General features: G+C 37.2%; 1 protein-coding gene across 4 annotated transcripts in view; it reads left to right on the top strand.

Moving 5' to 3' along the window:
- Positions 1 to 23,067, top strand: part of sfswap (splicing factor SWAP) — a 113,616-nt gene that overhangs the window by 14,863 nt on the left and 75,686 nt on the right. For 2 of the 4 annotated variants that reach the window (XM_067424579.1, XM_067424580.1), the window contains exons 5-10: positions 1,570 to 1,795; positions 3,816 to 3,919; positions 8,038 to 8,188; positions 21,908 to 22,193; positions 22,278 to 22,451; positions 22,607 to 22,700. In XM_067424579.1, coding sequence (XP_067280680.1) covers positions 1,570 to 1,795; positions 3,816 to 3,919; positions 8,038 to 8,188; positions 21,908 to 22,193; positions 22,278 to 22,451; positions 22,607 to 22,700 — 1,035 coding nt within the window. The remainder of the gene's footprint in view (positions 1 to 1,569; positions 1,796 to 3,815; positions 3,920 to 8,037; positions 8,189 to 21,907; positions 22,194 to 22,277; positions 22,452 to 22,606; positions 22,701 to 23,067) is intronic. The other 2 variants (XM_067424582.1, XM_067424581.1) reach the window with 1 other exon arrangement.

Below are 23,067 nucleotides of genomic sequence, written 5' to 3'. Positions count from 1 at the left end.
TTCAGTGTTATAAGTGAATTTTAGCATCACGACTTTGTTCATGTGCAGAATGAAAATGGATATTCATTTGTAGATTTAATAAACATTACATTTTTTACAGAAAAAATGTATCCAACTTATCCAATGTAATATATAAAATAATAAAAATATGTATTAAATTATGTATATAATTATTAAACAATGCAGATAAATTAATGTAAAATTAAAATCTCTAATATTTGCAGATAATCAATATGGAACCAGTATATTGTGTATTCCTACTTATAATCACCATTACCTACATGATCTACTTTGAGCAAATATGTCCTTCATTTGGTTTTCTGTTGTTGAATGTCTAATAACTTAAACCGAAAGATTGTACACTTTATACTCTGCAAGAGGCCATTTATGTCTGTGCGATAAATAAAGAGTCTATTCTCTGTTCTTTTCTATTTAGAAGATTCGGATTTGATTCAGAGCTATAAAGATCTTCCTTTGTATAACCTGTGCACATGCTGAGATGCTAACGTCAATCTGTAAAAACCAGACATGGGCTCTTATCTCTGCAGGATTCCTCATTTCAGAGCCACACACAATCACTGATTTAAAAAAAAAAATTGTCGCAGTGCCTGTAGCTGAAAGCAAGTTGATCCCACCAAATTATTCTTCTCTGAAAAGCTCAGGAGTCTCGATGCCCCTCCTTTATCCTCTTAAACAAAGGATTTGTCAGCACTTTCCCACCAAGGCCTACTGGAAACATAGCAACATAAATGCTTATCCATTGAGCCACATGTTGTAACAACATTCCCTAACCTGCTCTTTCTTTGTTGGTGGTAGTGATATTCATCTCAAGGTTGGAAGATTAGCAAAAACCTTCAGTTTCTCAGGCTTGAAAACCCCAATTATTCTGTGAGGTTCTTTGAAGAAACCTTGTGAATTATTAATCTTCAGCTACTCTGATTACCTTTCTTATTGTACAGCACATAGCTTGAGGCAACAAAAGAATCCGATTTTGAAGACAAACGTTGGGTTGTTTATCTTCAAATTAGCAAGTCATTATTTGACTCTCTTGGTCTCTAGGGCTTTGAAAGCAATAGATTCTCTGTTTACCTGGACATCGGAGCCAAAATGCAGCCCTTTAAAAAGTTCTCATGCAATATTCATACCTCCCTCTAATGAAGGATGCGTGTCATTTTCACAACTGTGACGCTATTGGAACCATTTGTCATTTAAAATACGGCATCGCCATAAATCACTTCAGCACATGAATATGATTTTGTCTGCAGCTTGAAAGATTTGTGACTATTTTAAATCTGCGTGTGTAGCTGGAAAATAATTAATGACGTCCCTGGTTAGATTCATGAAGCGTCGGCCCATGCTCGCACAAATGGTTTGTGTGTTGAACTGCAGTAGCTAGAAAATCCTTCGCCTGAAGTCATTAATGATAAATGTTCTTTGCCAGTTTTTCCCTATACAAATGTTCTAATTAATCTTTATTTAGATTATTATTTTTATAATAGCATATAATCTCTTATAAGCTTTTTCAGAGTTTCAGTCGTGTTTACCCTAATACTTTGCCATTTATTTCAGCCTGCGACCACCAAGACGCATGCTATTATTGAGCGCACCGCCAACTTTGTATGCAAGCAGGGGGCCCAATTTGAAATTGTGCTGAAGGCAAAGCAGGCTGGGAACTCCCAGTTTGATTTCCTGCGGTTCGACCACTACCTGAACCCTTACTACAAACACATTTTACGAGCTATGAAGGAAGGGAGATACACACCGGCCTCAGAGGGCAAGCAGGACCAACAACAGGGTAAGTTTTTCTTGCATTACAGTTTATGAGGTTGTCCTTTTGTTTTTGTTTTTGGTCATTAGTTGAAGCCAACAAGAAATTGTGAACCCTTTTACTTTAACACATTGTCCTTTTTTCCCTCACTCATTGGTGCGTGTCATTATAAACAACATAATAAAAAGTAGATTTTGGGTCAAACACAATTGTAGAAAATCACATCATTGTTTTTTTGAAAGAAATAAATGAATACTTTTATTCAGCAAGTAATTTTATTTCAGCTAGTAACGGTTGTAAAATTCTAATTAATGGTCTTTTTTAACTTAGTATTTAGAGTGCTGAAAAATAAATGGTTTCCTCAAAAGTTTTAAACAGCAAAACATTTTCAGCATCAATAATAAATGTTTCTTGAGTTGCTACTCAGCATTTTAGGATTATTTCTGAAAGATCATGTGACGGTGAAGACTGGAGAAATGATGCTTTATCTTAACTTCATGTTTTACTGTATTTTTGATTAAACAATTGTAGCCTTGGTGAGCATAGGAAACTTATTTCATAAAAAAAAAAAAAAAAAAAAAAATCTAACCAACCCCATAGTTTTTGTTGTGTGTATGTATATCTCACTATTGTACAAGTGAAATGGATTGCAAAATAATTTATTTCTTTGTGTGCAAGAATTTTTTGCACATATTTTGTGATGGGACTATATCAAAAATAGGGCTGTGTATTGCCAAGAATCTGGCGATACAATACGTACCACGATACAGGGGTTATGATATGATATATTGCTATATTGTTAGAACATTTAAAAAAAAAAAAAATAACGTTAACGGTGAGATGTTAAGCAAGCTCTCAGATTCAATGTTTCCCGAGTAGGCTACTGGATTTGAACTTAGCCTATTTTGCAAACAAAATGACTTGTCGATTTCCTTAGTGGCTTCTTTGTAGCTGAAGCCAAAACTAGTCCACATTTCAGCTCTGAAAACCGCGGGAGCGGAATAGTCCTATCGTTTTGTGAGGTTTGGTAATGCTGATGCACACCATAGACAGTAAAAGAAATGGACCGAGCGTTCCCATTGACGTCAACGGCGAAAGAATGAAGTCAACCTAGGGGCACTCACTTCCTGATGGCTGAGCGAACTGCGCAGGCTCAGACTGAGCTTGAGGACGTAGATGTGACGTGAGCCTCCTGTCTGACAGCTGTAGGTCTTCTAGTAGTTGTGGAAATTGAAAGCTGAATCACGTTGTTTAAATATTTTCTCCCGTTGCTTTTGGCTCACTATGGGCTTCTCCCCATTCTTCCCCCTTGACTTTATCAGACTTTATGTCTCCACGTCCCATAGACAGTAAAAGATCGCCTGCGAGCGTCTCCTCAGGTCTATACGGTAATTTCTCAACTGTGCGACAGGGTCGCGTTGGTTATGACGCAATCGTTAGCCTATTTTTACAAAAACAGCTTCTGCGGGGCGATAGTGTAAGATACAAGGTAATGGAGCCTTTTATACATTGTCGTGTTTCTTTAGAAATAAACAATGGACAAATGGAGTCTTTAAACGTCTCAGATGTAAAGTTATTCACTGTCAAAGTGACTCAAAAATGAATGGGAGTCAATGGGATGCTAACAGCAGGTGATGGCTTGGTTAGCAATGGCAGCCCCTAGGGGTGGAACGCTTTCCGAGCGCTAAATTACCCCCTTGATGCACACACATTCACCTTGCGCTTCTCCAGCTCCGCGTCAGTCACGTTCTGAGATAACACTGCCATCTAGTGATTGGGTTGTATACAGTCTGTGGTTTAATTCGAACACAAAGCCACGAATCTTGGATGTAAATAAATAAAAAAATATCGATACAGTGTTTTTGAGAATCAATACAGTATCGGCGAACATATCGCTATACTCACGTGTATTGATATTTTCTTACACCCCTAATCAAAAATGTAACTAGTTAAGTCAGTTGTTTTTAAAATAATGAACAGATCTGAACAAATGTGGCATTTTTGAAGTCTGTTAATAAACCAGACTATTGGCCCTTTTTTTCAACAGAATCAAATTCAGATGATTCTGATGATGATGATGGGGATGGAAACTACCTGCACCCGAGCTTGTTTGCATCCAAGAAGTGCTCTCGTCTGGAGGAAATAATAAAGGTATAACTTCAAACATACCTCATGCTGCTTAGGATAATTAATACATGCTTTTGACGGTTTTCAGAATGTAATTATGTACCTTCTACTCCGTATCAAACATTGTATCATGCGTGTTCATTGCTAAAACCGCAATGACATGCAATGCAACCCCCTTTTATGCACGCTGTGCTTAAACATGCATTTATTTGCACTCAGTTAACCTATTGAAATAGACAGCTATTATTATTTTCTAATTCAATTGATAAGTGTTAAGCCATACATTTCAAAATTAGTGTCAGATTACTCTTAAGTTGTTTTAATGCTTGGCAGAACTGGGTCTGATATGAAAGCATCTGACATCAAAGTGTTCTCTTTTTATATATTTGTTCAAATAAGGATCTCATCAGATGGTTATAGCTTTGATTTCTTCATCTAATATTCTGTATGTTTAATCTGAGATGCTCCGTCATTTTTAGAGAGTGGCACGGAGAGACATTGGAGATAAAAGCTTGTAAAAGAAACTAATGTTGTCTGATTTGGTTTCCTAATAGAAGTCTTCAGTTCTCTGCTTTTAAATCATGAACTTTAACTTTTGCTATACTAGTCTAATTTATTTAAAGGAGCTAACTCATGCTTATCATAGTCAAATACTGCCAGACTTGTCAGAAATGATTAAACTAAGTTTCTGACGCTAAAGGAATTGAGACTGTTGAACATTTATCTCAGGTCTTATGCTTGAGATCCCTCTGCATGTCATGTTTTTCTGTGGCTTAGTCAACCTGTGTGTTCTGGTTATTCCAGAATACTGGATTAATGCCACCCACATGGATTGATAACTTAATAGCAGCTCAAGTAACCTATCATGCATTCTTAGGGCCCATTTACATGACACCATATTTAACCAAAAAAATAATAACTTGTGTTTTGGCCGTTCATTTACACAACACCATGATTTAAATTTAAAGTTTAGTTTAAGTTTTTGCTGATCTTTTTGGAAGGGGATCGCTTGGAGAATGTTGCATTATTATTATTATTATTATTATTATTATTATTATTATTATTATTATTATTATTATTCCTACAGAGGACAACAATATACATGTGTATACCCTTAACCCTTTCGCCAGTTCAGTACTGTTTCTTCCTTGGACCACCTTTGATAGATACTGACCACTGCACACCAGGAACATCCCAAAAGAACTGCGGTTTTGTTAATTGTTCGTCTAGCCATCACAATTCCTTATGCTTTTCCATTTTTCCTGCTTCTAACACATCAACTGTGAGGACAAAATGTGCACTTGCTGCCTAATACACTCACCTAAAGGATTATTAGGAACACCGGTTAAATTTCTCATGAATGCAATTATCTAATCAACCAATCACGTGACAGTTGCTTCAATGCATTTAGGGGTGTGGTCCTGGTCAAGACAATCTCCTGAACTCCAAACTGAATGTCAGAATGGGAAAGAAAGGTGATTTTAAGTAATTTTGAGCGTGGAATGGTTGTTGGTGCCAGATGGTCCGGTCTGAGTATTTCACAATCTGCTCGGTTACTGGGATTTTCTCGCACAACCATTTCTAGGGTTTACAAAGAATGTGTGAAAAGGGAAAAACATCCAGTATGTGGCAGTCCTGTGTGCGAAAATGCCTTGTTGATGCTAGAGGTCAGAGGAGAATGTGCCGACTGTTTCAAGCTGATAGAAGAGCAACTTTGACTGAAATAGCCACTCGTTACAACTGAGGTATTCAGCAAAACATTTGTGAAGCCACAACACGCACAACCTTGAGGCAGATGAGGCATCATGGACTACAACAGCAGAATACCCACAGAATTGTGCTACAATTTGCACAAACTCACCAATATTGGACAGTTGAAGACTGGAAAAATGTTGCCTGGTCTGATGAGTCTCAATTTCTGTTGAGACATTCAGATGGTAGAGTCAGAATTTGGTGTAAACAGAATGAGATCATGGACCCATCATGCCTTGTTACCACTGTGCAGGGTGGTGGTGGTGGTGTAATGGTGTGGGGGATGTTTTACTGGCACGCTTTAGGCCCCTTAGTGCCAATTGGGCATTGTTTAAATCCCACAGCCTACCTGAGCATTGTTTCTGACCATGTCCATCCCTTTATGACCAACATGTACCCATCCTCTGATGGCTACTTCCAGCAGGATAATGCACCATGTCCCAAAGCTCAAATCATTTCAAATTGGTTTCTTGAACATGACAATGAGTTCACTGTACTAAAATGGCCCCCACAGTCACCAGATCTCAACCCAATAGAGCATCTTTGGGATGTGGTGGAACGGGAGCTTCGTTCCCTTGATGTCCATTCCACAAATCTCCATCAACTGCAAAATGCTATCCTATCAATATGGGCCAAAATTTCTAAAGAATGCTTTCAGCACCTTGTTGAGTCAATGCCATGTAGGCAGTTCTGAAGTTAAAAGGGGGTCAAACACAGTATTAGCATGTTCCTAATAATCCTTCAGGTGAGTGTATATCCCACCCACTAACGCGTGCCATGATGAAGAGATAATCAGTGTTTTTTTTAACTTTGTCATGAAAAACACCTCATGCCTCGTGTGTATATGTATGTATATTGTATATACATTAACATTTAATGAAAAATATATCAGGCATATAAAAATGCATTGCTAAATATTGCTTATTAAAATTACATTTATGTAAATTTGTTATGTATTTACATTTACTTTAATTTAATTACAGTTATTATAGAAGTTTTGTCATAATATTATATAATTTAATTCACTTTAAAAGTTATAACATCTACATTAATTAAGTTTATTATGTTTTAATTAGCAAGGAATTATACACCTCTAATAAAATACCAGGACAGCTATAAATTCATAAGCAGCCTTGCTGGAAAAATGGCGTATGGTGGTTTGTTTATAATTTTCACTTCATTTTAAATGAGGCTGTCACAAATAATTTCCACAATTTCCACAAGACCTCATTTATGTTAGCCAGTTTAATGACTTCCTTGACATACTTAAATCATTGAGCTTGCACTAGGAACGTTCAATCATCACAAAAAAAACAGATGCTTCGTTTTTGTAAGGCATACAATTACGAACACAAGATCAGCAAGCTTTTGCCTTTGTGATAAGTAGCTTTTCCTTATATTATTATGTTTGTCCTTTCTCACATGTTTTTGTTTGTATGTTTAGAAATAATACAAATGGAGGCAGTTTCATACACACAGGGTGAGCCTTTTTCTCAGAGAGCTCATTCATTGGAATCTTGAAATATGAGCCTTTGAGTAATAATTTCTGCTTGTGATGAATATTCTAGAGCTCATACTTTGTAAGATAGCACCTCTAGTGGTGAAAAGTAGTACTGTTGCTTCACCTGAATAAGCTTGTGTTGTAAGAATAATTCAGCCAGAAATTTAGTGAGCAACAGGCAAGCAAACCAGATTTTTAAGATGTGGTGTCAGTATGGTGTAGACATTTGTAGAGACTAGACAGACAAAGCACCGGGAGACAAAAAAGCTGTCTGCATCTGGTGAACAGTACTTAAAAGGTCACCTCCTTAGAGGACAGAAGAGATTCCAGTAAAGTGCATGTTCAGCACGTTGGAAAATAAGGGATCTCTCAGGATAGGGGAAGAGTCCGTTCATGCAGGACGCCAACAAGCAGAAGTGATGACAGCATTCAAAAGTCTATAAAGCATGGAGTGACATCCAGTGGCAGGAAGTACTGAGGAGAGACGGGTGCAGACTTGAAATCTGTGGATTGTAGGGACATCCCAGTATGTTAGATGTCTTTCTCTTACATTGTTAGATGACCATCTCATACACAATTGGAGCGGTCTCTCACAAGGAAACAAACTAAATGCAGCCAAATGCTGCAAGAAGTTTGAAAGGATGTGCCACAGAGTCACCTGAAATAACTACAAAACAATGTTCTCCAGTGAATTGCTTCCAATGGGGAAGCAAAATACTCGCTAGGTTTAAAACCTGATTTATTGACTAAACTCAGTTTTATGGTTACACGCACATACATCTTTTCTGTTTTGTTTAAACAGCTTTACACATTTGTGTGGGATATTTATATATATATACTGAGGGAAGTAGTTCACAGCCCATTGACCTTATGTTTTCATGTGTCACAGCCTCTGCAGGTCATTGATCCAGATCACCCGTTGGCAGCGCTCGTTCGAAAAGCCCAACAGGAGAAAAATGGTGCTGTGGCGATGGTGACCAAAGCAGAGGAAGAGCAGCAGCCGCCAGCTGTAACCACACAGATAGAATACAGCTCCGACCGTGAGTATGATACCAAATCAACACTTGATCTATATGGTTGAACAAAAGTTCATGCGCAGCTTTTTAGAAGTTAGAAGGGTTTTGCAATTAATGAAAATAAAATCAAAATCATGGTATGCATTTATTTTTGTTGTTAATAATAATACAAATAATAATCACAATAATAATACAATCGCAATAACATAATTGAGCAATATCTTTTTAAAATGGTACAGCTTTTTAAATATCTGAATGCACAATCTTAACATCAGTCAATCAAGCATTAGACTATGTTATAATAATATGATAATCAAGCACTATTTAATAATAGAACTTTAGAAATTAGAACTAAAACTGTTGGTAACATGTATGAATACACATTTGTCATTTAGCATAGACTGGTGGTGCTACTTATGATATTGTTGGTGTTTCTGTAAAAAATAGATAATAGTAATATAATAATAATAATACTAATTCTACTACTAATACCAATATACAAAGCACTAATGATTTTTTAGCTGCTGGGTTCATGAATATTAATCACGTTGACAGCATTCGCATATCGCATATGCAAGCGTTTGTCTCGCATTGTAGAGGATTAAAAATTCATTGAACCTTATTGTATTACGTAGAGTATTATTATGAGAGAAATATCGACTAAATGAGTGTATTACCTGCATCTGATATAGCATTCATTCTTCAGGTTGATGTCCATAAAAAATCAGTTTAAATGATCAAATCTTTGTCTTTGTGCTTTAGAAAGATTGACAGCAATGAAACCACTAGTTATTGTGATAGTCGACTTCAGTGACCGTTACATTATTAAACCATTAGATGTTTTTGAGTGACTGGTTGTAAACAAGAAAGTAGTTTCTTGTGATATCGTTGGTTTTCAGCACTAACGGACCCTTTCCCAATACCGAATACGGCATATTTATATCAAATTATATTTCTTGAACAATAATATTTAAATGAACAACAATAGCCATTATAAAAGACAATAGGAAATAAAACAATTGAGTCAATGTACAAAAGCAGTACTCATTCAGGTTAAATATAGCCTAAATATAAAGTTATGAAATTTTATTTTCCCCTTAACCAAAATCATTTTGCTCTGGAACATGTAATAGATTAATAAGACCAAAGATTGCCAGTTTGATATACCCCAAATTAATGATATCTTTTTAACCACTATCTGCATAAGAGATAGCGGCACATTCCCAAAGGTCTGGAGATGAAGCTGTTCTCTGCAGGTACACAAGTCCTGAATGACTGCTGACGGCCTGCCGCTCGCATCTACAGAAGCTACTAAACAAATATGCTGTTTATTCGTTTGTCATCTCATATTTGAGGTCCAAATAACTACATTCTTGCCAAAAAAACAGTTAAAAGACATGACACAACAACAGTAGTATTTTTAAAACTTATGGTAGAATTGCCATGAACGTTGCTGCAAGCAAACTGATTATAATAATAATTGTCACAATAATGATGCAGTTCTTTAATTAGCATGCATAATATGATTTGATTTTAATTGTGCAGCCCTGTATATATTACTATTGTTATAATCATTAATGGAGTTTAATAATTCCACTAGCATTGGATATCATGATTTTGATTTTATTTTTATGAATTGTTCAGCCCTATGCATATTATTATTTTTATGATTAATGATGTAGTATTCTATGACAATTGTTAGCATGACTGTGTGTTCCTAAAAATACATAAATGAATATGACTACAACTGAAGCTCAGATATTATATACGTGCTTGGTTCTTTAACCTGGTTAACAAGTCATGAAAATGAATGTATGCATATTTCATGATATGTAAAAACATTTCTCTGCATCGTATACTGTTTGTTCCACCGTTAGTACTGTTCTACTGAAAGAACAGATTTGTGTTTTAACACATGGTGAACATAAATGGGCTTGACTATTTGCAGTGTGCTTAGACTTACAATGCACCATAAAGCTTGACACAAACTGAAACTGTAGCATGATTGAGTTCTGTACATTTTTTTTGGATTTGGTTGGTTGTTCTTGGCACGACTCATTCTGATGAACTAAAACATATGTCCTCTTGAGAATAGCCTTTTAATGGAAGTGCACTACAATGCCAGCCCTTTAAAGACTGTGGCAAATCATTAACATCTTGAATTATTTTTAGGATGATTGATTTTTAGGCCGTCCTTGAGTGAACATGGCAATGAAGCTGACCCTTCAATGCGAGCAAAGTTCATTAAATTAAGTACTAAAGCGGGCAGACTGCCCTCCTTATCTTCAGTCAGTTCTTATTCAACAACTTTACATCTTTTAAAGGCAGTTTTTTTCTTTCACCACTTGAATTGATTCTCACTACATCCTCAGATTTTGGCAGCTGTTGAGCACTAATGAATCACAGACATGTCCGTTGTGTGTGAATTCAATGGCAAAACAAAGGTGCTTAATTTAGACTACTAGTTTGTCAGTAATAACATCTGCTCCTAATGAGTTTCAAGCAGTTTGATCCACAGATGTGTGCTCTCTGTTCATGTTGCCAAAATGAGTGCTCAAAAAGATGCAAAGTAATCAGTGGTAATTTGGAATAATATTGGTTTTGCTTGATATTGCTTCCAGTGTAGTAGTACCCAATACGTGGCAATAGAGCAACGTGTCAAATATATCTTCCTAATATAATGATCAACAGGGTATTGACTCAAATAAGAGATTTGTGCTATGTGGATAGAATTGCTAATTATAATGGGAAAGGAACATGTTCTGATCTATTAAAAAATAAATGTTGTGTTCTTGCTTCTGCCGAGAGGACAGATGAGAAGTCTTGATTTACTGATAAAACAGCAATTAATTAATTCATTTAACTAAACCACTTGTTTTGAATGTGCCCCTCACTGAATAATTATTTTAATATAAGTTAAATGTATTAGTGCTATTTTAGTATTATTTATAGTATTTTATTTTTTATTTACAGTATTATTTTAATACAACTACAGAGTATCATAGTGTTTATTAATATTTTGAGTTAGCTTTTATTTTTAGATTTTCATTTTCATATTTAAAGGGTTAGTTCACCCAAAAATGAAATTGATGTCATTAATGACTCTATTAATGACTCCAATGACCCTATTGTCGTTTCAGACCCGTAAGCCCTCCGTTCATCTTCAAAACACAGTTTAAGGTATTTTATATTTAGTCCGAGAGATTCTGTCTCTCCATTGAAAACGTATGCACAGTATACGGTCCCTTTCCAGAAGCACCAGAAAGCTAATAAAAACATCATCAAAGTAGTCCATATGCGACATCTGTGGGTTAGTTCGAATCTCTTGAAGTATTGAAAATACATTTTGGTTGAAAAATCACAAAAACTGCGGCTTTGTCACACTACTTTGATGATGTTTTTATTAGCTTTCTGGTGCTTCTGGAAAGGGACTGTATACTGTGCATACATTTTCAATGGAGAGACAGAATCTCTTGGACTAAATATAAAATATCTTAAACTGTGTTCTGAAGATGAACAGAGGGCTTACAGGTGGGGAACGACATTCGGGTGAGTCATTAATTTGGGTGAACTAACCAGTTAACATTTTTGTAATTTTCATGTGGTTTTGTTGTACTGTTTTTATCCACTTTTAACTTTAATATTTGGTATGTCAACCTTTTGCAGCAATTACAGCTGCACATCTTAATATATTGTCAATATATTTCCTTCAAGAACTTCAGCACTAATGTTATCCAATAGCTTCTGCAACTGAAGCCAAAGGTTTTCCTTTGAATGTACAATAGATCTGTCTGGTTTATTTTCCAACTCGCCCCAAATGTGTTCAATAGTGTTGAAGTCCGGACTTTGAGGGGGCCGGTCCATTGTTTTTAATGTTCCAGCAGATTCCTTCCATCACAGGTAGTTCTGGCAGTAGTTAGAAGAATGTTTGTTACAATTCTGTCATCTACTCACCCTTAAATGTTTCCAAACCTGTATGAATGTCTGTCTTCTGCTGAACACAAAAGAAGAATATGGGTAACCAAGCAGTTTATGGCCCCCTTTGACTTCCATAGTGTGAGGAAATTTTTTACCATGGAACTCAATGGGGCCCATCAACTGTTTGGTTACCCATATTCTTCAAAATATCTTCTTTTGTGTTCAGGCATGCATACAGGGTTGGAATAACTTGAGGGCAAGTAAATGACAATTTTTATTTTTGGGTGAACTATCATTTTAACCAATTGCAACACTGAATCATGCATTCTTATGCTTACATTTTTTTGTGTAATGCTATTTGGTAAAATAAAGCTGCTGTTTGTCTTCGTAATTTGGCTGGGCGGTTTCAAACTGATTATAGGTAGTAGTTCAATTACAACAAGAAACATAGCTATTAATTTCCTTACTACATACTCAGAGCTTTATCCTCTCACCTGGTTATTCTGAAAATAAATAAATGAATAATTTAACTTCCAAGACAAATTATGACTGCAAGCTCCGGCAGATTTATTCTGACCGAAGAGAATAACCGAAGGTTTTGTCCTCCAGAGTCCCATGGCGTTTAATCTTCCATTGGCTGTTAGCTGGCTCTCTTGCTTTAACTTAGAAGGTTTTAAGGTACTGTGGGGAACGAGCAATTCACTTTTTTTTATTGGAAATAGAGAATTTAGCGCTCAGCTGGTGAAACACTCAAGCTGGGACTGCTGATTTGTCTCAATTAGCTTGACTGAAAGAGTGCTCTACTGGTTTCTTGAGGGAAGTGCCACAGGATTACAGTGTCCTCAGGCGCTTCAGTGGGCCAGTTTCTCAAAAGAAAAGCTACTTTGACTGCAAATGTGTATTTTCTAGGATTAACAGCATTACAAAGAGTTTCTGTGGGCTTAACCACAGTCATCCTATAATCTTTGTCCAAATGTGAGGGTTATTTTTCTAAGGCTTTGGCCTGTATCTGAGGTTTGCGGTGTATTTGTATTTGATTTGTTTTAACATTGTTCTCTCTCTGCCAAAGTCAAGTTTGAATTAGTTCCCCTGCTTGATATATATTAAACCGGTTGCTAAGTTCCATTCTTGCGGTACGACAAAAGCAGAAAACGTTTTACAGAGGCAGATTCCTTTGGTTAACTGGTGGTGGGATGTCATGAGGCTCTTAGAAGTGCACTCTCAGTGGGATTGAGAGACGTGCACGGTTGGCTGACCTCAAGCCTTCTTGGAAATCCTTATTTACGGCCAGCGGCCATAGCTTAGGCAGACTTCAGATTTATTATGTTACGCGTGCCGTTCTGCTCGTTTGTCCCAGAATGCTCTGCTCATTGCCCGTGAGTCACCCTGGCGCCACACCACACCACACGCCGTGCCAAATTCATCCTCCCCATTACTCCAGTAAGACATCGCTCTTCTGCTGAAAAGAGCAGGCCATTCTGTCCTTTTCACACCACTAAAACAATTACACACTCATTTCACCAGGGTTCAGTAGACCTTGGTGATCCACATCCATTCAGTTCACATGATTAATGCAGTTTATTAAGTATGTTGACAGTGGGAGGTGTGACCTTTGAACTGCTGTTACTGGACTAAGCTGCTGCCAAAACTACGATCCCAGCAGAATATGTTGTCTGTTTTTATATAATGAGTCATGATGATGTGTTGTAAAATGAGTCTTTTTAGTGTTCGGAGTAGTTTTCTTTTGTGGTTTTACTATGATAACCATCATCATTGTTTCGGTGGTTGGAACTTGTCAGTAGGAACTGCATAATTAGGTTAATATAGTCTGGGTATAGAACACATACTAAACTACACGGATAGTATTTCCTGTACAGCTAAATAATCACCGTCATAATGTTTTCTATACAATACCTGTCAAAGTTTGAAGTCCGTAAGGTTGGGGTTTTTTAGTTTTTTTTTTGGAAAGAAGTCTCTTAATTCGTGCTCAGACTACAGGAGTTTTTAAATCTTAACCGATTGTGATGACTGGTTGCATCATCCAAGGAGAATCTTCACAGATTTTCTTCCTTCAAATCTCAAACCTACACACACTACAGGAGTTGAAAATCATGGTGCTTCATACAAGATATTCTTAAAGGGTTAGTTTACCCAAAAATGAAAAATCTTCAGGCCTTCATTGACACCAATGTCATTTCCTCTCTCAAGACCCATAAAAGGCACTAAAGACGTCGTTACAAAGCCCATCTCACTAAAGTGATTCTACAATAATTTTATGAAGCGACAAGAATAGTTTTTGTGCACCAAAAAAATAATTATATTAAGACTGATAGTGATGGGCCGATTTCAAAACAAAGTTTCAAACGTTATGAATCAGCATTTCAATTTATGATTCGGATCGCCAATGTCACGTGATTTCAGCAGTTTGGCAGTTTGACACGCGATCCGAATCATGAATCGATACGCTGATTCATAACTGTTCAAAACCGTTTGTTTTAAATCGGCCCATCACTATATAAGTCGTTATTTTGTTTTTTTCGCACACAAACTATTCTTGTCGCTTCATAAAATTATTGTAGAATCACTTTAGTGAGATGGGCTTTGTAACAACGTCTTTAGTGCCTTTTATGGGTCTTGAGAGAGGAAATGATATTGGTGTCAATGAAGGCCTGACGATTTTTCATTTTTGGGTGAACTAACCCTTTAAGAATGTCTTGTATGAAGCACCATGATTTTCAACTCCTGTAGTGTGTGCAGGTTTGAGATTTGAAGGAAGAAAATCTGTGAAGATTCTCCTAGGATGATGCAACCAGACATCATGATGAAGAATCATCCATCTTCATTCGTGTTCCGAAGATGAATGGAGGTCTTACAGGTGTTGAACAACGTTGGGGTAAGTAATTCATCAGAGAATTTTCATTTTATCATGCCAGATTTAGCATGATAAAATGAATATTCGACCCTGGTGTGAATAGCCCCATAAGGATCTATTGTTTAGATTCAAGAGAGTCGTCTTGGCTAACGTTTGTGCTGAATTTCATGTTCAGTGTGAGAGGGCCTTAACGTGTCCTTGTTGACTTGTCTCTCATTGGCAATTGTGGAAGTACTGACATAATTATAGTATTATACATATTTTATTCCCTGGTTAAAATCAAGAGCCAGGATTGGTTCATTCTTTGCAAATCCTGTCTCATCCCGTTAGGACTTGTCCATTAACCTCTGTATTATACTGCTCAGTTCAAGTTTCAGGATTATTCTGGGTTACGGCCTCTCTGAGGTGTCTTGTGAGATTCATAAAATAATTTATTGAAGAGACCTTACAGACTTATTTGCCAGAGTAAGCATAAATTTGTTTGCGTTTGAGACGTGTTCCCTCCGGCATCGAGGATTATCTGTTTATTCTTCAGGCTAATCTTTCTCAAATAGTGCTTGAGTCAAATCCAGCAGCAGATGCTCAACTCTTCCACAGCTCTCTACCTCTTTATCTCCACAGGGAGACGTCATAAATGATTAGATCCCATCATTGAAAATGAAGCCAGCTAAGCTGGAGACGAAGGAAGGACCTATTAGTTATGAGATTAATTCTGCTGTGTTTTTTATGGGGCAGTGATGTCATTCAGTTATATGGTTATGATCTACTCTGATGGAAATATGCCTGTCAAAATTATATGATTACATAGTCATCCGTGTATGATTATTCGATTTAAATGCAGATATTTGATCAAACTGTGACTCCCAGTTCCAAACAAAAATAGCAAAAATTATTGCTATATTTAAGGATAATTATAGTAAAACATACAGTAACACTTTACAATAATGCGCATTAGTTAATTAAATGAGTTAACAAACTAATAATGAACTGCACTTATAAAGCATTTATTTATGTTTGTTAATGTTAATTTTAACATTTACTAATACATCATTTTAATCATTTTAACATTAGTTAATGCACTGTGAACTAACATGAAAGAACCATGAACAGCTGTATTTTTATGAACTAATGTTAACAAAGATGAATAAATACAGTAACAAATAAACTGCCCATGGTTAGTTCATGTTAGTTTATACATTAACTAATGCTAACTAATGACCATTATTATAAAGTGTTACCAAATATACATTTATTTTAATCCATTTGTACCCGCACATTTCTGTGAATTTAGGACCTATGTGTTTTTTTCCATCATTAGAATTAGAGGCTGTTCAATAGTGGAAATATTTTTTTTTTGTAGAGTGCTTTTTCTTTGTCCATGAAAACGATCCTTCTTGCATTGACTGACTGATCCGAAGCGTGCACATAAAGATGCCTAAGACTGTGTGCGGTCCAATATACACAGTATTTAAAAATATCTTCCTTGGCAAGTATTGACGCAAACATTCTGTTGTGAATGTTTGGTTTACTGTCGGGGATAAACCTCTGACATTTGACTTACATTTTAGATCTATGTGGTACAGTAGGTCTTAATATATAGGTGGTTTCATTAAAGGGTTAGTTCACCCAAAAATGAAAATTGTCATCAATTACTTACCCTCATGTCGTTCGACACCCGTAAGACCTCCTTTAATGTTCAGAACACAAAATAATATATTTTTTGAAATTTGAAATCGATGGCTCAGACAGGCTTCATTGACACCAATGTCATTTCCTCTCTCAAGACCCATAAAAGGCACTTAAGATGCCGTTACAAAGCCCATCTCACTACAGTGGCTCTACAATAATTTTATGAAGCGACGAGAAAAGTTTTTTTGCACAAAAAAACAGTGATGGGCTGATTTCAAAACAAAGATTCGTGATTCGGATCGCCAAAGTCACGTGCTTTCAGCAGTTTGGCGGTTTGACTAGCGAATCATGACTCGATACACTGATTCATAACCCTTTGACGCTTTATTTTGAAATCAGCCCATCACTATACAAGTCGTTTTTTAGTTTTTTGCGCACAACTATTCTCTGCGCTTCATAAAATTATTGTAGAGCCACTGTTGATCTTAAAGGGCACCTATCATGCAAAATTTCTTTTACATGGTGTTTAAACATAAATGTGTGTTAGCAGTGTGTACACAACCATCCTATAAAGGTAAAAATCCATTTATCTCATAAATCATAAGCAGTGTCTCAGAACAAGCCGTTTGCTGATTTCTGGTAAATTGATGTCACATTTCACAGGCCCCGCCCACAAGTGTTGATGGACACTGCTGTATTAGCATAGGCCCCGCCCTCCGAGAGCTGTACACAGTCTGCAAAGTTTATCTCACTGCCAGAGCATTTAACAGCAGCATTAAAGTTCATTCAGTCAAGAGCGAGAATGTGAGGGATTGTCTGTTATCTTTTGTTTGATTCATATTAACCGCATACATAGCAGTACTGTATATTACACTGCTTTCACTTTAGTTCCGTTACACAGATCTGATTGTGTGCATTCTGCGACAGTTTAATTGTAATACCACATGGAAGAGAACTAGTCTAGTAGTTTAATACTCACGGGCACTCCGACATCCAGCTCTCTGTGTTCAGATGTCGGCTGTGTGTGCTTAAGTTGAAAGCATACTGAAAGGTTAAGAATGATATGGCTTTAAAGGGGTGGTTGCATGCGATTTTCCCTTTTTAACTTTAGTCAGTGTGTAATGTTGCTGCTTGAGCTAAAACAGGATCTGCAAAGTTACAACGCTGAAAGTTAAATGCAAACGAAGATCAGGGCTCTACGCTAACTGTTTTCTTGAGGAGCACTTGTGCTCCTAATTATAAAAAATTAGGAGCACAGTCAAAAATTTAGGAGCACATTCTAATCCATCAAACACATGCCAATTATAATTTTCCTATTTCCTATAAGAAAAATACGGCAACAAAAAAAAGAAAAGTATTAAGACTGTGCCCCATAAACACAACCGAGCCTAGAAAAAAAACACGGAACCACCCCTTTAAATGAATGTCCAGGGGCATTTTTACCATTATAATAGCAATGTTTTCTAATCTTATTAAATGTATTTGATACAATCTGTCAATTTCTTACATTAATAGAAAAGTTGTTTTTAAAATGTTAATTTAAGTAATAATTTCAGTTAGAACAATTAGACACAATCAGACTGTTTCCAATCAAATGAGATGTGCATCAAAAGATCTGTCTTTGCACAGCAGAAGTGGAACAGAAGCTCAATCTGAAGTGAGATTTAGACACATTTACATAGTGTTCAGGGTTTAAGGTTTGACAATTAGGATATTGCAGCACAAAACCCTGAAATGTGAAATATAAAATATACTCAGAAACAACCGTTATATACATAGTTTAAAACTAAAGCTAAAACTCCAAAATTCACATAATTCTGACATATTATCATTAACTTCTTAGAGTACAGCAGAAATACACACAGTACACAAACAACCAAACACCTAAAGCATTTAATGCAGCGGGTAAATGTTGTATGTTTTACATACACGTTTTTGAATTTAGAAATGAGTACAAATTAAGCTAAGTTTAATATTTTAAATAAAAAGTCCATGCAAAGTATAAATATGAAAATAGAATCGCCAGTAGGTGGCGGCAAGTCATTCAGTCAATAGTTCAAAATACAAGATTCATTTGAATCGAATCGCTTGGAGATGCGAATCAGTTCTGGTATGCCTTGGATTTTCACAAATAGACAGTGTTGTGGCTAAAACGTTGTTACTTAATATCAACTTGTCTATTGGATTTTTGTACAAGATCAGTACAATAGCAAGTAGTAACTTTTGGCGCTCTGGCGCTTCATAAACAGAACCGCATGCTTGTGTCTATGGCGAGTCGCGCATATAGGCTACTGTGCTAATCCGAAGTGGAAATATAAACACTTATTTTATGTGTAGTACCAACGTGATTCATTCAGGATAAGACAAAAACACGGTTTGGGAAAAATCTTCATGATATACTTGCTTATTGTATACATTTAGTATTTTTCGAAATAGCATGTGTGATAAAGATTAAACTCAAGGGCTTTTTAAATGTATTGTTAATAAATTATTTTTTGATGGCATTTATGCCCCAAGCATCCGCTAATTTCTGAGCTTGTTTATGATAATCCAAATGTGGTATTTCCAGTTCATTTTGATTTGGCTGTAAATCATCAGCGTGAGGTGTCTGGTAAAGTGCGCATGGCTGCGTCGTCACACACGTTTCACTTTGTAAACGATCACAAAGTGTAGTCCGTCGCACACTTTTTTGCACTTATTCTGCTGACTGAAGGCATGAAAAGCAGTTGATTGCAGTAGGAACGTAGCCTGTCAGTTTCTCTGTGTATGGGAGTTGTAGTTTTCATTCCGAATGTATTACACATCCATTCATGAGAATTGAGCAGCTCACTCGCACCGGTGCGCCTAAATATTTTTTCACAGTCGCACGCAGTAATTTTTAGGCGTAAATGCGCCCAAAATGGGCGTTATGTAGAGCCCTGAAGATATTGTCTTTTAAAGTTATGGCAGTTTATTGCCTTCAAAAAACGGCCGGTTTGGACTACAACGAGCTTCTTCCCGCGTTGGTGACATCATAAACCCTGGCTAGTCACCTTAGATGTGAGATCTGCCCATAATGGTAAGAGGCGTGGCACTTCAGCCAATAAAAATACATGAAACTACATTTGGCCATCTAACCAATCTAAGACCGTTGCGTTTTTTGGAGGGATGGGCTTCATAGAAGCAGGAAGCAAATGAGCCATTCAAAGGACCGTGGAGACGGCAGTGTGGAAGAAAGGTAAAATATAAGAAAAATAAGGCGTAAAAAAAGAGAAGTATTTAGATGTTATACTGCGCCCCATAAATACAATCAAGCCTAGAAAAAACCACAGAACCACCCCTTTAAAACACATGCAGACGATATTTCATGATGATGAAGAAACGCAATGTCACGTGAGCGTGTCCGCCATAGAGGTGATAATCAAAGCCAAACGGATGTATCATGTTTCAGTTTTCATTCGCGTGTTCACGAACTGTGAATGCTCCGCTTTTTAAGGGTGTTGAGCAGGAGCTCATTTGAATTTAAAGGAGACACACAAAATAGCTAATTTTTCCTCAAACCCCAAAATTGGCATTTTCAAAATGACCTGTTAGGAATTTTGTTCTGAAACTTCACAGACACACTCAGGGGACATCTGAGACTTATATTACGTCTTGTAAAAAGGGGCATAATAGGTGCCCTTTAAAGTTGTTTCATTCAAAATTTCATGACTCATAGCCCTAGTTCTGCCACATGTCAAATAAAATGTTAGAGATACACTTGCCGCACACATCTCTCACTCTCTTATCTTCTGCAATAATCTCTGTGCTACTCTTTCATTCTTCTCTCCCTTGGTCTTTCTGCTATTTTCTGTATGGCTCTCTCTTGCGCTCAGTTTCTCTCTTTCTTTTTCTCCCCCCACTCCCATGCACGTTCACACATTCACAGTCAGTCATGAAGTAAATGTAGCTGTGTCCAGATTCCCAGCGCCCCTCTCCTCCCTCTCCCCTTCCTCTTTCAGCTCTCTTTGATGTGTGGCTGCAGTCAGACAGAATGCTAAACTCGCCCAAATGAGCAGGACTCTTGGTCTCTTCTAGGTCCTGAACAGCCCTGACTTCACAAGTACCCAGGAGATGGCGTTGCTTTAATTCCTTTTAGCTTTAAAATGCCTTTATTTTTCTTTTTGTAGTGTTTCATCATTGTCAGAGTGCTTCAGGTTCCTATCTTTACCTCTGTGAAGTCTAACCACCTCTACGCTCACTTAAAAGGAATAGTTCGCTCAAAAATTTTAATTTTGTCATTTACTCACTTGCATGTTATTCTAAACTAGGGCGAGTAAATGTATTTTGGTGAAGCAAACCTTTAAGCCTCTAAAAAAATTTGCACATAGAAGATATTTTCTGTATTTGCCTAATAGCAACGTTTTGGCTGTGTTGATCTTAACTAAGCTTGAACTCGGGCCCTGTTTGCATTTCATTTTTATTAAACTGCTTTGTTTAATGATTCTTTTTTGCCACCGTAACAGCTGACTGAAGGAAAGGAGCAGCGCTCGACTGTAATTAGGCTTTATTAAGTGTTTTTCAAGAACTGTATGTCTTTACATGCTTGCCATCTCAACATGAGGACAGTTTGATCCTAATTATTTGTGGTGGAGCAGAACAAACGGATGCGATTTCTCTTCTGCTCGCTTTTTATCTTCTACTTGAAAAGGAAATTTAATTATGCGGACAGTGATCTAAACGTAGATTATTTTAATTCTTAATTTGCATCAGCAGTTCCCGCAGTGTACTTTCCTGGCCGTATACCCAAAGCAGAAATATTATTAATGAGTAATGTTTATTGCAGGGCTTAACAACTATCACCAAAAAAGCGTCATCTTTACATATCAAATGGGGCAGAGAAAATGAGACGGAGATGTAATAATTATGCATAAAAATTGTGGAACTACTGTGTGTTACCGCTCAAAGGTTTGGGGTCAGTAAATTCTTTTTATTCAGCAAGGATGCATTTAATTGTCCAAGAGAGACAATAAACGACAAAAGATTTTGATTTCAAATCAATGGTTTTTGAACACTATTCACTGAGGAAAAATGTATTATGCTTTCCCAAAAATATCAAGTAGCACAATTGTTTTCAAACACCAAGGCAGCATATTAATTTGTGTTTTCTGACCATGTTTTCTGAAGAATCGTGTGACTGGAGTAATGGCTGTTGAAAATTCAGTGTTGTCATTACAGGAATAAACATTTTTTTTGTATGTTCAATTAGAAAACCCTTATTTTTCGTGCATCATATTTAGGAATTCTGTGTGTTTTTGTCTGCGTGCGTGTGTGTATGCGTGCGCGTGTGTATGTATTTCACACAGCGGATGTGGCAGCAATGTACTATGGCTATTGTATGTTGCCTGATGGTACATATTGCATTGCCCCGCCGCCACCTGGGATTGACGCCAGCGCCTATTACACCTCGCTGCCCACTGCCATGATGTCAGCTCCTCCTGCATCTGGTCCTCCTCCTCCCCCTGGCACCACACCTTCGTTGGATCCTGTGGCTGCTATCCCATCAGCCCCTGCTGCAGGTCCAGTCACGGTGTCAGCTCCTGCGTCTGCTCCGCTCTCCCATTCAGCTTCTGCTGCCCCTCCAACTTCCAGGTGTGCATCTATCTTTACCTTCCGTAGAGATTGGAGTGTTTCAAAATTCTTATACGTGTCTTTAATTTTCTTTATATCCATCAGTTCTCGGCCTCCTCAAACCACCGTCACCCCGGCGGTGGTGGCTGCTCCCGCCCCCGTTGCTGCCATCATCCCTCCGCCTCCTGACATCCAGCCTGTCATTGACAAACTAGCCGAATATGTGGCCAGAAATGGGGTGAAATTCGAGACCAGCGTGCGTGCCAAGAATGACCCGCGGTAAGCAATTACGCTCTTGCTCGTTACGGTCATCCTTCAGATACGACGGTCTCTCTGCTCCTATTAGATCGCTGTAATATGTAATAACTAAACCTCTCTCTCTCTTTCTCTCTGTCTGTGTGTGTGTGTGTGTGTGTGTCTTTTACACCCTAAAGGTTTGACTTCCTGCAGTCCTGGCACCAGTACAACTCCTATTACGAGTTTAAAAAGCACTACTTCATGCAGAAAGAAGGCCTGAGTGTACAGGAGGTAGTTTTATCTTTCTTTTTAATTTATCCTTTCCTTTCCCCTCGCTCACTAGTTTTTATCTCTCTTAAAATGAATTAATTATTACAATTAAATATATGTGTATAGCAGATGCTGTTAACTAGATACATTTATTACGGGAACAGCCCCACATGAACAGCCTTGTCTTTTTGATACTGACAGATCAATTTGGCATGTATATGCGATGGTAATAGCACAATATGGCATATTTAGCATCTCATTAACTACTCATTTGGTTTCAGTCTTAAACTTAATCATCATGTTTCATATTCTTCAAGGTTTTTAATGCTTGGTGGCTCTTCTCCAATGCCACTTCTGCAGATTCTGCATTGTTTATTCACCCCCGAAT

The sequence above is a fragment of the Pseudorasbora parva genome, chromosome 18 (genome assembly GCF_024679245.1).
Source record: "Pseudorasbora parva isolate DD20220531a chromosome 18, ASM2467924v1, whole genome shotgun sequence".
NCBI classification, from domain to species: domain Eukaryota; kingdom Metazoa; phylum Chordata; class Actinopteri; order Cypriniformes; family Gobionidae; genus Pseudorasbora; species Pseudorasbora parva.
The sequence above is the reverse complement of the archived record's forward strand: the minus strand, read 5'-3'. Positions and strand labels throughout refer to the sequence as shown.